At 42.0% G+C, this 12,362-nt stretch overlaps 1 protein-coding gene across 6 annotated transcripts in view; it reads right to left on the bottom strand.

Annotated features, from left to right (window-relative positions):
- eya4 (EYA transcriptional coactivator and phosphatase 4) overlaps positions 1-12,362 on the bottom strand; it is a 46,504-nt gene that overhangs the window by 10,580 nt on the left and 23,562 nt on the right. For all 6 annotated transcript variants that reach the window (XR_014592985.1, XM_083899236.1, XM_083899239.1 and 3 more), the window contains 11 exons: positions 11,700-11,749; positions 9,101-9,222; positions 6,606-6,689; positions 5,942-6,019; positions 5,227-5,293; positions 4,198-4,340; positions 3,557-3,700; positions 3,293-3,375; positions 2,218-2,392; positions 1,003-1,139; positions 706-789 (listed from right to left, as the gene is read on the bottom strand). Coding sequence is in view for 5 of the 6 variants with exons in the window: in XM_083899236.1 (XP_083755362.1) it covers positions 706-789; positions 1,003-1,139; positions 2,218-2,392; positions 3,293-3,375; positions 3,557-3,700; positions 4,198-4,340; positions 5,227-5,293; positions 5,942-6,019; positions 6,606-6,689; positions 9,101-9,222; positions 11,700-11,749 (1,167 nt within the window). In the remaining variant the exon portion in view is untranslated. The remainder of the gene's footprint in view (positions 1-705; positions 790-1,002; positions 1,140-2,217; positions 2,393-3,292; positions 3,376-3,556; positions 3,701-4,197; positions 4,341-5,226; positions 5,294-5,941; positions 6,020-6,605; positions 6,690-9,100; positions 9,223-11,699; positions 11,750-12,362) is intronic.

Raw genomic sequence — 12,362 nt, 5'->3', positions numbered from 1 at the left:
TGTTTAAAAGACATTTTAGTGCGTAAATTAATCTGAACCTGTAAAAGATCCCAGAGGGGAACGGAGCCCTTGTCTCGCCAAGTGCTCTCTTGGGCCAGTCAGTAACAGGATCATCCATCATCTCTTTAGGCCTCGACGGAGCAGCAGTTATTGTTTGAAAAAATGGGGATGATCGAGTTATACACCAACGATTTAGTAGTTGTACCACCAAGACGATGGATAAAAGGCCATGTAACACGGACTAAAAGGATCAACGTCAATTATTTATGCCGGATGAGTAAAGAGTGTTGTGTTGAGGAAAAGATAATTCACATTTAGGTCACATAATAATAATAATAACATCTTTTATTGCTATATTAATCACCAAAGCTGATCGCAAACTTTTTACTGTTAAGGTAGCCTACAGTAATTCTCACTACCGAGCTGTTAAATGGAAATTTCTTAAAAGAAAATTGCATGAAATTACTAAAAAAATATCATTACCAAGCTGGAAAGTACAGTAAGGATAAGATGGCATTACTGTAAATGTATACCTGTACTGTATTATATCGCAAATTATGTTTGAGCAACGCATGAATATAGCGATATCTATTAAATAATATATTGTTATTGCAGTATTGTCCACCCCTTTATGGATATAGTTTATTTTTATTAGACTGTGCTGGGTTGTTTAAAAGTCTTATATAAATGTATATAAAGTCTTACCTTGCCATATTTCTGAGCGTAGGAGCCAGTGAGCAGAGAGTGGAAGACAATGATTGTTTCGTCCAGATCCCACACAAACACCCTCTTAGAGAAGACAGGAGAAATTGAATGAGACATTAAAAGGTGGACGTTACATGGACAGTGACATGGGTGGTCCTGCTGTCCATCAGACTCTCTTCTGTCGAGCAGAGAGGATGAAGACCAGAGGGACGCCCTCACGTCCACTGAGACTTGACTAGAATCCTCCGTGCGTAATGTAAGTGCTCTGTCAGCGAGTGTGTTTTTTCTGCTCCTTACCTCTAGGTCACTATCAGGGGGAGGGGAGGGGTTGTTCTTGCGGCCCCTGCCCCGGGACTTGGACCCCCCACTCCGACAGGCCCGGTCATCCAGCTCTTTGATGGGCGTTGAGGGGCTCTGCACTGTTTCAAAGTCTCCTGGGAGAGAACACAAACACAGACGGGACATTAAAAAAAAACTTTTTTTAGATTTACAAATGTTGCTGCACAAGCAATCACAAACTACAGTATATTCGCTGCGTTGGAGCAACAGTAACCATGTGGTTTGAGCTGATCCCGCAGGTGCTCTGGACTTGTATCCACTTCAGGAGAAGCAGTAACTCAGACTTTGTACACTAATAAGCAATTTTTTGTCAGGTTTAATAATTCAACGTAATTGCCAGGACGGATCAACTTTAAGACAAACCTAAACAAAAGTCCTCCTGGTATTCTGAGTGATTCACAGAAGAGGGAACTGTGAAATAAATCACAAAACCTGAGGAAATCTGATGCTTATTGCAAAGATACTGTACCTTCGAAATGATGCAGGAGCACAAACGCTCACACGCGCGCACACACACACTCCTAATGCCATATGCTCCCACTGCTGTGTGGTAACTGGAACCAGACTCTAAGCTTCAGCTCTCATATTGTTATGTCTCAATCAGGGAAAAGGGGAGGTGGAGAAATGAGGAGGGGGGCGCGAGTGGATAAAGACACAAAAAGACACAGAGAGCGTGTGAGCAAACCCAAAGATAGAGCTACCTATTGTAAAAAAAAAAGAGAAAAAAGAAAGAGGAAAGCGAAAAAGAAAAAGTGAGAAAGGCAGCAAGAGGCAAAGTGCCAGTGACAGGAAGAATGATAAGCTCCTTTAATCAGGCTTCCTGAATTACAGCCAAGACAAACCAAAGAAAAATGTGAAAAAAGAAAAACAAAAATATGAAGCCATATTTCTGCACATATGGCTGCACTTTAGCTCCTTCTTATTTTTTTTGTCTCTCCTCCTCTCTTTCTCTGACGAGTGTGTGTAAAAGTGCAATATTGAACATAACTTTCGCTCTAATCAAAGTCTCTCCGGCTAATGTAAACACACTCCGATTCTCCAATTAGCCAGCCTGATGCCAGGTAACCATGGCGACAGTCTGAAAGTGGCTTCCTGTGCTTCATCATAGGCTGAAAGAGGGTTTTGAACTCGGTCACCCAAACGGTGGTATTTCTTTTCGACTTCTGCACAAACCTGGGTGAAGTTCAGCAGCCTGTCCGGTCATAACGGGGCTGGGATCCTGCAGCTGGTAAGCTGCCGTGGAACCGGTGCCATCCACGCTGTTGGAGGTCATATATGTCCCATAAGAGGAGGCGGAATAATACTGGGCATACTGGTTTTGGCCAAATGTTGTGTATGAGGGATAATCCTGCAGAGAAAAAAACAATCAGTTATGAGCACACAAAAGTGCCCAGAAACTGGAAAAGTTCAGTCTGACTTTTGAAAGCAGATTTTTTTTACAAGTGTTCCCTCGCATAGCTCCCTAATCCTTTATTCCATCCATTCTGTATTTTACATCTCCAAAACAATTAAAGCCTTGTGTTGCTGCCTTTTACAGACTCGGAGGAGATGGACGCTTTTACGAGTGGGCTCTTTAAACCTGTCACTACGTCCATCTCCACAAGTCCTTATAAAGCCCCACCACATGAATGCATGTATGCATGCATGCACGCACGCACAGTTGGTGTGCAGTCAGCAAAGTATGCACATACATACAGTATACATACAGCCTGGCTTTCAATCAGTCTCTCTTTTTCTGTTAAACTCATACACACACACACATATGCTCACACAATATTCCCCTTAATCCACCCACATGAGCCAAACCTTGACTTTCTTCCTGTAAACAGTCACATCTATCATAGCGGGACACTGAAATCCCCCCCTTAAGCATTTTACTACCACAATACAATTCATCATATAGACGCAGAGAAATATTGAGAACAAAACACTCATTCACAAAGACTAATTTTCTGCCATTTTGCAGGGTCGAAGTGTAATTAGATTTTTTTTTTTTTAAAGCTGCTCTCTGTCAGGACAGTTGTGTGTGCGTGGGATTGGAACTGCAAAAACCACTTCTTGTCCCAGTCGGTATCACAAACAGAAAACCGTCTTTTGTTTGAGCTGACATGATGAGGAATAATCGGCATTTGCTTGACCACCACTCGGCGCAACATGGTTGAACTCCCTTAGGGAGTGAGCTTCCTCATTGGCCCCCGGGATACGTGAACGATAAAGCAAACAAACGCATAAACGGAGACACGAATACCTGCTGTGTGGCAGTGTAGTTGGCGGGGTTGGACACTGAGTTGTTGGTGGTGTAGAGGCCTGAGGAAGGAGTGAAACTGGAACCTGGAGGGAGGGAGGGAAAAAAAAGAGGAATGAGACATAGGGACAGCAAAGGGAGAGACAGTGTGGAGACAGAGGAGCTCAATAAAAGGTATGATCATTTTTCATTAGGGATTCAAACTTCCAAATTTTCAACGTCAGGAGAATATATTATATATACACAACGTTAGCTTTGCACACCGACCTGGCATCTGATAGGGCGAGTACGCAGTCTGTCCAGGCTGTGGTGTGGTGAAGCCGGGACTGTAGCTGAGGCCTGTCTGCAGAGGAGACTGGCTCTGAGCCAGGCCGCTCTCCGTCTTGATGCCTGGCAGCATCACTCCAAGGTCTACAACGAGACAGAAACAGTGAAGATTGAATTTAATGTTCAAATTTAACAGTGCAGAATACACCGCTTAAAACTGGGACAAGGTTTTTTTTGGAATAGTCCACTGTAGACTATCACTATCACTAAATATATAATCTTCATTCTATCTGCATCCCGTGTATGTAAATCTTTATTCTGTCTCTTTGAAAAGATCTCTTAACGATTTCTTCCAAGTCCGTTACGATCACGTGAGACGCTCCAAATTGAGGAGCTGGAATTAGAAAATGATCTGGACAATAAATCAATTAACAAAACAAATGTTTCCTTCCAATAAAAAAAGATATTCCAGGATTTTTACAGCCTCCATATATTTCAGTCAAAACGTAATACTTCATACTTGTTAGTGCTGCTTTTTATTACAGGTGGATTCAAAATATGAGCTGCTATTAAAAAACGGGTTAGCATTTTCGGCTACCGTACGTCCTTGTAATGCGTGTGTTTTTGTTTTTTGTTCATACCATAGGTGGACAGTCCATACGCCTGTCCTGACTGGGAGTAAGTGGTGTAGACGGAGGACTGCTGCATGCTGCTGAACTGGGGTTGACCAGCGTACGTCGGCATGGAAGGGGCCGCAGGTGTGGAGAGGATGTGAGGATAAGGCCTATAGGGAAGGAGAGGTAGGTGAGATATTTGAGATCCTGGGCATATTATAATAAAAATTCCACACACAGTACATTAACAAAAAACACATACACTACCGTTCAAAAGTTTGGGGTCACTTAGAAATGCTCTTATTTTTGAAGGAAAAACACTTTTTTTCAATGAATATAACATTAAATTAATCAGAAATACACTCTATACATTGTTAATGTGGTAAACAACTATTCTAGCTGCAAACGTCTGTTTTTTAATGGAATATGTACATAGGTGTATAGAGGCCCATTTCCAGCAACCATCTCTCCAGTGTTCTAATGGTACATTGTGTTTGCTAATTGCGTTAGAAGGCTATTGGATGATCAGAAAACCCTTGTGCAATGATGTTAGCACAGCTGAAAACAGTGTTTCTGGTACGTTGACGAAAGCAAAATTATTATTTGGTATAAAACTCATTATTTCTAATCTTGTCAATGTCTTGACTATATTTTCTATTCAGTTCTCTTTTGATGAATAAAAGTGTGACTTTTAATGGAAAACACAACAAAACTGTATAGGTGACTTTTGAACGATAGTGTACGTAGTCTTCAGAGTTTCTCCTGAAGCCAAACAGGTGAGAATACGTCTCACAAATGATGCCAGTAAACATTTTAATGTACTGTAAATGGTCTCTAATGGTAGTTCTGGGTCGTCTTCAATAGAACGTGATGCACATTTTGTAAACTATGTTCCCATTTGGGTAAAACATGATAAAGTACGGTACATGTGATTGACAGCTGGTTGAAGTGTGATTGACAGCTGGTTGCAGGTGACGCCTCTGAACAAGGAGTGGTGGTGATATGTAATCTTGGAAAGCAGTCACTGTTGTGTAAAAAAAAAAAAGTCTGACTTACTTTGAAGGGTAGAGAGGAGGAGAGTACTGATGAGCTGAACGAGGGCTGTACCCGCTGCTGGTGATGACTAAAAAACAGCACGATAATCAAAAACAACAAGACAAAAAAAAACAGGTTACGGTTGGTGTCAACTCAGATTTTCTGTTTCCTTTCACATTCAAGGCCCTTCAGTTTGTTGGAGCAAGAACGCTGTTCCAGTAAACATAATTTGAATCATTTTGAATGGAGAGACGCCAAGTTATTCCTCTTTAGAGAGCATGGAAGCCCCCCTTACAGTGGGGCCTCACAGTGAAACACAAAGTCTGTTTGTGGTCATTGAGATGTCAGGGCTCAATACTGACAAACACCCCGCTGATTCTTAACCCTCACAGTGTGTTTCTGAATGGTTATGTGTAGTCGTGCATGCGTGTGTGTGTGTGTTGGGTGTTGGGGGTTGTGTGAGAGTCTAAAAAAAAACAAAAAACGTCAAGTGTAAAATTGCTCCTCCCCGCTCTCTCATCCCTCTGCCAGCCTCTAATGACGCAATCCAAGGACAGGCAATACTTCACGGGATTAAAGCTTTCAGCGGCTCGACCGCTGAGCCGGAATGGATGGCGGTGTTTGTGTGACTTCTCTGAGACTTAGAAAACAACGGGAAACTTTCTTCTATCCAGCAAAAAAAAAAAATGCGTTAGTGTGTATTTCTGTCCACTGATTTTGTGTGTGAGTGCGTTACCTGAGCCTGCGTATGTGTCCAGTGCTGTGTCGCCTGTCGTAGTGACTGTATCGTTGTTGTTCATAGGCTCTGTTTTCACTTAAGGAAGAGGGAAAGGATCAGTGTTATGGGGAGGCCAATAAGGAAGTACCATCACACACACACACACACACACACACACACACACATACACACACACACACACACACACACACACACACACACACATACAAAGAAAGCCTTATTAAGTAAAGAGCAGAAAAACTACCATGCACTTCCAGAACAAGAGCAAATGTTGTTATGCAGCCTTCCCACAGTTCATGACTGGTTTTTTTAGCTCAGGAAAGTATGAAAATTATATATATATATATAAATATATATATATATATATATATATATATATATTTTTACATACTTGCCAAGCTTAAATATCAAATTCTCTATTTTCACTGGTGGGAACACTGCAGATACACGGTATAAAAACTCCATACACTGATAAATTCACAATATAATCCAAAGACAGGAAAATACTGGCACAGCAAAAAAACAACAAAAAACACACAGCAAACCTGGCATAAAAACACCATCACGTTGGACCAGACTAAAAACTCTTAAAACCCATCACTTCTGCGTTAAGCTTAAACGACCATTAGCCTGGGATTCACACACACATGCACGTCTGTACCATAGTCCTTGGTGCCCAGGGCCGGGGGCGGGCTGCTGCAGCCCAACAGCCAATCAGCCGTGTTTAGAACGGTCATATTTTCACCTAAAGGAGTGTAAGGTAGGAAGGAGGTGAGGACACGACACCGGGAACCAGAGGAAAGTCTCAGGTATAAGCCACATGATGATCATTTAAAAGAGAAAAGCAGGTCTCTGTACTCTTCAAAAGATATTTATAATATTAAAGGAAGGAGAAATGTTTGGGTATACACTTGTTTGCTCTTTTTTTTTTGCCAAACGTTAGATAAGTAGGCCAACTTTGTGAGTATAAAAATAGGAGAGGATATTTTACCTTACAGCATCTCCAAAGCTCATGAAATTAAGTAAACATTTGGAAGGGAAGTCAATAAACATACATTCTGGATCACTTAAACACTTTTCAATGGGCTGATTTGGCCATTTTCTCTGTATCAGAGGTACATTATTATCCGAGCAGCAAACTTAAAAATCAAATTTGCTCTTGAGGGAAAACATCTGGCTCTTTACTTGCTGTTTTCTTTTCTTTTTCCTTAAAAAAAAGCTTAAAATAAAATGTGCTTAAAAAGTGTCAGGAGTGTATTAAACTGAGAAAAAAAGTCACAAAACAATTAAAATAAATAAAAGGCTCTTAATAAAAGGAGTTTGATGATAATTACGCGTTGCATTGTGACTGTGAGTCGCTGTAAATATATAAAAGAATACATAATGGAACCTTAAACTAACGGACATATAAGTGGAAATTTCCTTATAAGTGAATAATCATATAATATAACCGTTTAAAGCCTGATGGTGATTTATAGACAGAGCAGTACATCCATAAACTACCTTAAACATCCATTTCCTGTTTCTCTCTCTCTCTGAACACGATAAAGACTCATCATCGCTGACCATCAAGAGCTCAGTTTCATCCAGGACAACTTCATTAATCCCCTCGGGGAGCAATATAAGCCATCAGACGAGCCCTGATGAAGACAAATGAATTGCTATGGAGATGGCCCGCGGGCCGGAGCGCTGGCTGATGTCAGGTGAAGGGAATGTTGGGTATGTCGTTTGTTTTGGCTGTGAGCTTGTAGACGCAGCGCTGTCTGCTTAATCCATTAAGCGTGAGCTCATCAAAAATGATTTAATGTGCTCTAATATGGTCTGAACGCGCCGCTCGCTCTTCTTCCGAAGCTATTTCTGAGCGTGGGGCTCTGTTTTGACAAATCAATGCGTGCATCTCACTTTTTCCATTACACAATAAAAGCGGGTCCCCCCCCCCCTTAAATCAGCAGCAAGATCAAAGGATCATTCTCAACAAAAGCACTTACATCCAGCACCACTACATCAAACTGCCCCGTCACATAACAGTCCAGAGTAGAGACGAGGGGAGAGAGGAGGGGGTGACAAAAGAACGAAATGACAGGATGGATAAAGAACGGCACACGGAGCGGGGAGAGGAGAAACACAGGCAGAGTTGGATAAAGGACAGAAAAAGAAAAGAGAGGGATCACTGGTGTTGACATCTAAGAGAGCAGTGATGCTTTAATGCTCTTGTAGAGGAAATAGTTTCCAGTGGGAAACACACACACACACACACACACACGTTCACTGCCAAGTGGTCAGCGGGCGGAGGAGCGCAGAAGTGCTTCACCGTGTGTGTTTGCACACATTCACATTCTCCAGCGGTTAACTCAAATGTTAAAGCCAGCACGTGTGTGTGTGTGTGTGTGTATGTGTGCGTTTGCATGTGCATGTGCATGTCTCCTTCCGCTGCTATAAATCCCCCCCACCTCCAAAAAAAAAAGTACTTATCTCCGTGTGTTGGAAATCTCTCTGACTTGATGATTTTGCAATAGATTTAATTTCATTACATTACACTCATGAAATGCCCAAAGTGACTTACAGCATGTGTGGTCAAACTCTGCGGGAGCGGGACATATTTTATAAATTTTCTCCTCCAGTTAAAGGAATCCGGAATTGTTATTTTAAATGGGGTGTTGATGCCTATAAGAAGATGGACAGTGACTCTACTGGTCCTCGTTTTTAGCTTAAATTTAAGTATAGGCTGATTTGCCTTCGTTCAGTGGTATCAAACGTACCTCATTAGCTTTTATATATAATTCGTGCAATGTGTATAAAATGAAAAAAAACTGCTTTAGTGTCATGATGACACAACCACAACGTGAGATCAGGTCAATTCAGTTTATGACATCAAAATCACTGGCACAAAAAGTGCCAAATCGCAAGGCGGCAGTTCATTAAAACAGCTTCGTTTTACATTTTAAAATCAAGATTTTAAATCTGGACTGAAGAATCAGATGCCATGATCCGTGTTTTCATTCAGAAACTCAATAAGGACGTGTTCGAGGAGTGGTGTTCGACCACAATCACAATTGAATTGGCCACAAAAGTACTGCGTTAAAAACAAGAATGGCAACTAACGTTAAAAAACAAACTCGCTAGCCACACGGACTCGAACGTGTTCTGCCTTCTCACCTCCTGTTCCATTGGTGGTGATGGAGGGGCTGCCAAGGTTGTTCTTGTCGAGCTTGGAGCCTGTTGAGTCTCCACCTCCCACACGGTTATGAGGACTGGCTAGGTCCTGCATTTCCATAGACCTATGGGGAGGAAGGACGGTGTTTCGGAGGGTTGGGGGGGGGGAGAAGGAGATGAAAATGAGATGAACTATGATTTTTGAATGGCTACCAGATCAAGAGCAGTGAGCACAGTCAGTAACACCAACGGGAATCACCAACGCACAGGGTAGTCCGCTCCCATTAGCATGTGTGCAGGGGCGTTGGATGTTAAGTCTGTGGGACTGTCGGCTCTTTAGCTCTTTGTGTGTGTGTGTGTGTGTGTGTGTGTGTGTGTGTGTGTGTGTGTGTGTGTGTGTGTTTGTGTGCACACTTCTGGGCTCCAATACAAACCCAAAGCCTGCCAGCGTGCTTTAGTTTTACAATGTGTTCCACATGCATGACTGCGACGACCCGGCACACAAGGTGGTAATGATAAAGTGAGAGTGTGTATGTGTTCTGTGTTGTGAAGTAAACACAAAGAGAACAAGACGTGAAGATGCACGTTTATGTGGTAATTATGTTGTAAATCAAGAGATTATTGTTTATTCAGGTCCCTGAACTAAATCTCCCAAGGGTTTTTTGCATGTGCAACTGTAAGAAAAGCGATATAAATATAAAACACTCTTTTCATCACTGTTGCCACAAACCCACACACTGACATGTTCTCCAGTGAGAGACAGCTTCGTGTCGAGCCCGTGCGCGTGCACACAGCCTGACTCACACTGACTGCACACAGTTTGATCGCACTTGTGTGAGACATCAAAGTGAGAAATGACAGAGATGGAGGGAGAATTAAATGCGGGGCTGCCGGTCTACACACTATCTGTGTGTGTGTGTGTGTGTGTGTGTGTGTGTGTGTGTGTGTGTGTGTGTGTGTGTGTGTGTGTGTGTGTGTGTGTGTGTGTGTGTGTGTGTGTGTGTGTGTACTAAGCAAATGAGTGTGTGTGTGTGTGCGAAAAGAGACGGTGCACATCTGTGTCACGCTCTGGAAGCTGTCCATCTCAGTGCTGTGGGCAGATAGCATCACCACACATGACTGCAGCCCACAGTCGCACTGACAGGTATAAACATATAGCTTTCAGCGGACAAAAGGGAGCGACGCGACTGAAGGGCTGCAAAAGACGGAGCGTACCAAAGACAAACACTATAAATCAAGTCTTTTTTTTCTATTTACAGCTAAACACTAATTCCGCTCTCCTGTAGACTAACAACAACGATCATTGTTTTAACATCAACAGCGCTTTATTGTTTATGAGATATTGAGCCAGGCCCTAACGTAAAAACAAGAGCCTGAAATATCCCCGCAGTAAAAGTTAACAACTTTCACAGATTACGCCGCTCTCTTGCTCTTATTTGCCTCAACGCTCTTCATCCATCCTCGCTTTGTGTCGCTCAACAGCAGGAAATTATTCTGTCTATTTTTTCCCCCCTCATCTCTGCTCTCCATTTCTCTCCTCTTGGGAGACGATGGCAAGAGTGTTTCATTAACTCCGTTTCTGGTTCTCACATCATTATGCTTCAACTTATCTGCTACGTAACTGCATATCGTTTAAAACTGCACATTTTGTGTCTCCGCGGCGTGCGGCGTCGACGAAATGTCACGTGACAGTAAGGGAAAAACACAGACGACAGCTTCCCATAACGTGTCCGACAGCCATCGATCACTTAATCCATTCAGCCATGAATAATTAATAGATATGAATTACTGTATGTGCAGCATGGTCCCTCTTGTCCTTATTGGATCAGTATCGGTGTATGTTTCAGCGTGTGTGTGTGTGTGTGTGTGTGTGTGTGTGTGTGTGTCTTGGGAATGTGTTGATGACCTCATCTCGCAACTGCAGTGAAACCTCACCTCACTGCACCATGACCAGAGAGTTGGTACACGCACAAGCGTACATCAACACACAGATAGTCAGTACAAAAGGGTATAAAAGTATCTCACCAGAAAGTGACTTTGATAGAAGTTGGAGTCACTTTACTTACTTAGTAAAAGTCTTAAAGTATATGACATTTACTGTACTTAAATATCAAAAGTCATATTCTAATATAGAATGTACTTAAGTTTTAGAAGTAAAAGTATTAGGGAGTTAGGATTGAGCCATGTTAGCTCAGCGGTAGGGTGCGTCTTTCAAGTGGAAGGTTGTGGGTTCAATTCCTGGTTCTGTGCCTGTGTCCTTTAGCAAGGCACTTATGTTGCAGCGTGTGAATGTCAACACTGTTGTGTAAAGCAGCTCAATCCTAAACCTAGATAAGCTCTATATAAATACAGACCATAATACCAACTCTTCTTCTTCTGATTGTATTTGGTATTATATTTTTTTTTGTTTCAGCTGTTGTTGTTTTTAAAGTGCTTTATAAATAAAGTTGGATTGGAACAAAGATAGTTAGAGGAAATGTAGTGGAGTAAAAGTTGATGGAAATAAAAAAAATAACAAAGTAAAGATACGTCAATGTTGTACTTAAGTGCAGTAACAAAGTATTTGTACTTTACACATAGTCCCACACTGTAGCGTGCGTACCTGGCGTCTGAAGGGTCTGGAACATGAGATTCACTGTGTGATTTCTTCACCTGCAGGGAAAACCAGAGAAGAGGAAACCGTGAATTAGCGCCCGCATATATATATATATATATACATACATACAGTGTCACATTCATATAATAAAACCCACAGTTCAGTGTGTCATAAACTCTCCTCATAAACGGCTCCTAATGGTGTTTATGCCACATCAAATAACCCAAAGTAGGAAGAGCAAAATCCCCAACAAGGAGTAACCAAAGTAAACTAGACTTCTTAAATGTGAAGTTAAAATGTAAATATAATAAATCAGTGTCCACTGCTGCGGCCACAAGTGTGACATAAGTGCTAACTGGCATCTAAACGACAGATATTAACTTTCCCTTGTTCACCTGTGACCCTGCGCCACCGTGAGCTCAAGCCTCTTCCTCAGCCCTTAAAAGAGTTGAAGGGTCACAACGGGGTCATGTTAGGTCACCGAGCTCACTCTTCACCCTTAAACGGGTCAGTGTAGACACTAAATTGAGCGTTGATGATTTGGGGGTGGGGGGGGGGGGTGTAACCAAGACATTTGGTCGTGTCAATCACTGTACAGTGGAGCTTTTCTTTCATCACTAAAATAAAAGTATATGTATTTATATTAAAGGACTAAGAAAACTTAGTTGG

This window comes from Microchirus variegatus (genome assembly GCF_963457635.1).
Source record: "Microchirus variegatus genome assembly, chromosome: 12".
Lineage (NCBI taxonomy): Eukaryota > Metazoa > Chordata > Actinopteri > Pleuronectiformes > Soleidae > Microchirus > Microchirus variegatus.
The sequence above is the reverse complement of the archived record's forward strand: the minus strand, read 5'-3'. Positions and strand labels throughout refer to the sequence as shown.